Source organism: Coptis chinensis, chromosome 9, assembly GCF_015680905.1.
Source record: "Coptis chinensis isolate HL-2020 chromosome 9, ASM1568090v1, whole genome shotgun sequence".
NCBI lineage: Eukaryota > Viridiplantae > Streptophyta > Magnoliopsida > Ranunculales > Ranunculaceae > Coptis > Coptis chinensis.
This window is the reverse complement of record NC_141464.1, coordinates 71,351,537-71,354,594: the sequence shown is the minus strand read 5'-3', so window position 1 is coordinate 71,354,594 and position 3,058 is coordinate 71,351,537. Positions and strand designations below refer to the sequence as shown.

Genomic DNA, 3,058 nt, shown 5'->3' with positions numbered 1-3,058 from the left:
AATAACGCGACAAATACTCTCCGATGCTTGAAAGTTCAGTGTTCTGACTATCAACTTCTGATTATGCTTCTTGAGCCTCTAGGAATCATCAATAATTTATCCACAGCACACAATTTTTTCTCGTTATTTACAAGTAGTTCGTGAGTAGTATGGAGCAGGGCCCAAAATATCGCCGAGATATCCGATATCTCGCCGATATATCTCGGTAAATTGGTACACCGATATCGATTTTTCCGAGATATATCCACCGAATATTGAACCCCTTTTTTTCGAGATATATCGGAATTTCCGATATGAAAGTTTATATCGCCGAGATAATCGATATTTCCGAGATAATCGATATATATCGGTTGACTTTTTGACCAATTGTTAATAATTTAATATTGAAATTTCCGAAATATCCTATATATCCGAGATATATCGGCAAGATATCCGAGATATATCGGTGAGATATCCGATATTTTAGAAACTTTGGACTGGTCACCAAAAGAACCGAGATATCCGATATATCCGATATATCTCGGTTTTTGGGTACACCGATATATTAACCGATATCGAAATTTTGGGCCTTGGTATGGAGGACCATTTCTTGCAAAACACTCGCATTCTCCAGCAAGTACTTTATTACATCGAACTCCAAACAATGCCCTTCAAACTCATAATAGTCTACCCTTTTGAGGTGTAACAACAAACACTGGGGTACTGCTTCTAATATCCAACCATCCCCATCTTCAGGGTATGGTCTCTCTCCCTGAATAAGAATATGATTAGTTTAGATAAGATGAAGCTAGATAATTGATAATGATGCAGAAAACAAAAATTTAGCTACTTGCCTTGAATATAAGAGTTTCTAGATAAGGCGAGATTCGGGGCAAATGTAACAGTGACCTTGTAGAAAAGATATGGAACTCCTTGTCCACTTCCAACTGAAGTAGATTCTCAAAAATCGGAAGTTCATTTAAGTAATCTTTTGCATGGGAGAGAATCTTGGAACAAGGCAAGAAATAGAAAATACATTAGTAAAAGAGGTTGGGGAATCTAGAAATTTAGAAACCTAATATCAAGCCTCATTTCCAGCCATATAAATCATTAGCAGTTCACTTACACGTTCAAACCACGTAGAAATGTCTAAAATTTCAGGATCCCATAATTCCAGCAAGCAGGACAAAGAACTTTTATGAATACTTGAAGTCTCAAATTTTAAGGTTTAAATTATACTCAAAAGACAATACAACAGACCACCTTCCTAATACTTGGGCCACAAAGCTAAACTTACTTGACTAGCATATTGAACGTTTGTTAGAATTCTCTTGGGGACAATCCATCAAAAGTTTACACCCACTCTCAAAGCTACAAAGTTTTGTAAGAAGGATTTTCCTTAACGTACCATGATTTAACAATTCGCTCCTCATCAATAGTTCAGCATGGTCAAAACCAGCACTAGTTATCTGCAATCTTGCTTTGCACTCTTTCCACATTATACAGCATAGGGACAATAATAAAGCATGTTTACACTTCTTATCATTCTTTTGTCATCAGATAAACAGAATCACTAAAAGAAAAACCTTAAATACCTGGCCTGAAATTTTTAGAGTTTTCACGTGAGAGAGCCCTTCAAGAAGCTTACTGGAAACCAAAGCCATTTCTTCCTTTGGCCTTTCTGGACGAAACTTCTCAAACATAACTTCTGCAGAAACTAGTGATGGCATGTCAGATAGACTGCACTCCATTGGTAGATATACACTCACCCACTGATAACAAATTAAAATGAAAGTGTAGTAGCCATATTCAGGGATGTATCACATAAGTACTGGGCCAAGAGATACGGCCCAGACCGTAGTGTGTATTGGGCCCAGAAAATGGGCCCAAGACCAAACTATGCCCTAGGAGTAACCCTAAAAGAGGGATATAAAAAAGAGGAGAGGAGGGGGAGAGAAAAGGGGGGGGGGGGGGCTGAGAATGGAGGCAGAGGGGGTGAGGAGGAGAGGTGAACTACTGGCGGCTTGATCCCGAAAGTGCGTAGGCAACCTAATTGGTGCACCCCGATCTAAAAAGAGAGTGAGAGTACGAGTAAATTAGGAGGTCGCGGTATTTTGGTGCGACAAATGGCGCCGTCTGTGGGGACCGAGTAGATTAGTAGATAAGGAGGTAGCGAAATGGAGAAAAATGGCAACCCTAATAACTCGTTCTTCTCGGATCCGCATCGGAGGAAAAGAAAGTGGATGGGGAAACATGACAGCAGAAGATCTGATGGACACATTGAGGGAAGTAGATTGGTCGTCACCGCCACGTCCACTAACTAAATTCTTCTCCAGATTTACTTTATCTCGTTCTATTTCTAGATGGATCAGCCGTCTCAAATGCAATCTTTAATATTATTGGACTAGTTACTTCATCATGGTCATCTTTATCCTTTGAATTGCGTTCTTGAGAAGGCCGATGGCTATTATCTGCCGTCTCTATCAGAGGAGGATATTTTATTACATCAACAGCAGTCCTTCGGAGAAGTGCTGGGGAAGAGGAGCTATGTTGTGTTTATATACCTTCCAACCACTTCTACATTGGAGACATTTTCCTTGTTCACTCAAATGATTTATGAGGCCGAGTTTATCTGTTCGTGAAGGAATTGAAATTACACTGGGAAGCCACTCACCGCGAGAACTTCGAAACTTACGAAGAAGGTAACACACCACCGTCCTCACGCGGAATTTTGATCTTGCTAGGAGAGTTTCTTTGTAACGGTGATGAAAAAAAGTGATCATATTGGCCGTGTGGGTTATGAAAAGCGATGGGTGTGTGGAGATGGGGTGTAAAGTTTTTGATGAGATGCACGAGAGGAATGTTGTTACTTGGGTTTGTGATAATAACGGGACTAGTTCAAAGTGGGTGTTATAAAGAATCCCTGTTGTATTTTTCAGAAATGTGGGGATCGATGATGTCAGATGTGATTCGTATACATTTGCTAGTGCATTGAAGGCTTGTCTTTGATTCATGTGGACCGAAGTCCGTGTGGAGAATTGGACTATGGAGTCGTTTGTTTGAAAGAATGAAGATTCAT

General features: G+C 40.0%; 1 protein-coding gene across 1 annotated transcript; it reads right to left on the bottom strand.

The window, feature by feature from the left end:
- Positions 1–158: 158 nt before the first annotated feature.
- Positions 159–1,746, bottom strand: LOC147477804 (FBD-associated F-box protein At5g22730-like). Its single transcript, XM_086582963.1, has 3 exons — positions 1,575–1,746; positions 830–986; positions 159–747 (listed from the first exon to the last, which is right to left on the bottom strand). The coding sequence occupies exons 1-3, from the start codon at positions 1,728–1,730 to the stop codon at positions 545–547; spliced, it is 516 nt and encodes a 171-aa protein (XP_086439089.1). The 5' UTR covers positions 1,731–1,746; the 3' UTR covers positions 159–544.
- Between the last annotated feature and the right edge of the window lie 1,312 nt (positions 1,747–3,058).

Bases quoted from the DNA above. Each gene is read 5' to 3' on its own strand.
- LOC147477804 (XM_086582963.1), bottom strand. From the start codon at position 1,730: ATGGAGTGCAGTCTATCTGACATGCCATCACTAGTTTCTGCAGAAGTT. The intron at 987-1,574 runs GTATTTAAGGTT...CCTTGTTCCAAG, and splicing joins CTCTAAAAATTTCAGGCCAG to ATTCTCTCCCATGCAAAAGA. The intron at 748-829 runs GTAGCTAAATTT...TTATTCAGGGAG, and splicing joins AACTCTTATATTCAAGGCAA to AGAGACCATACCCTGAAGAT.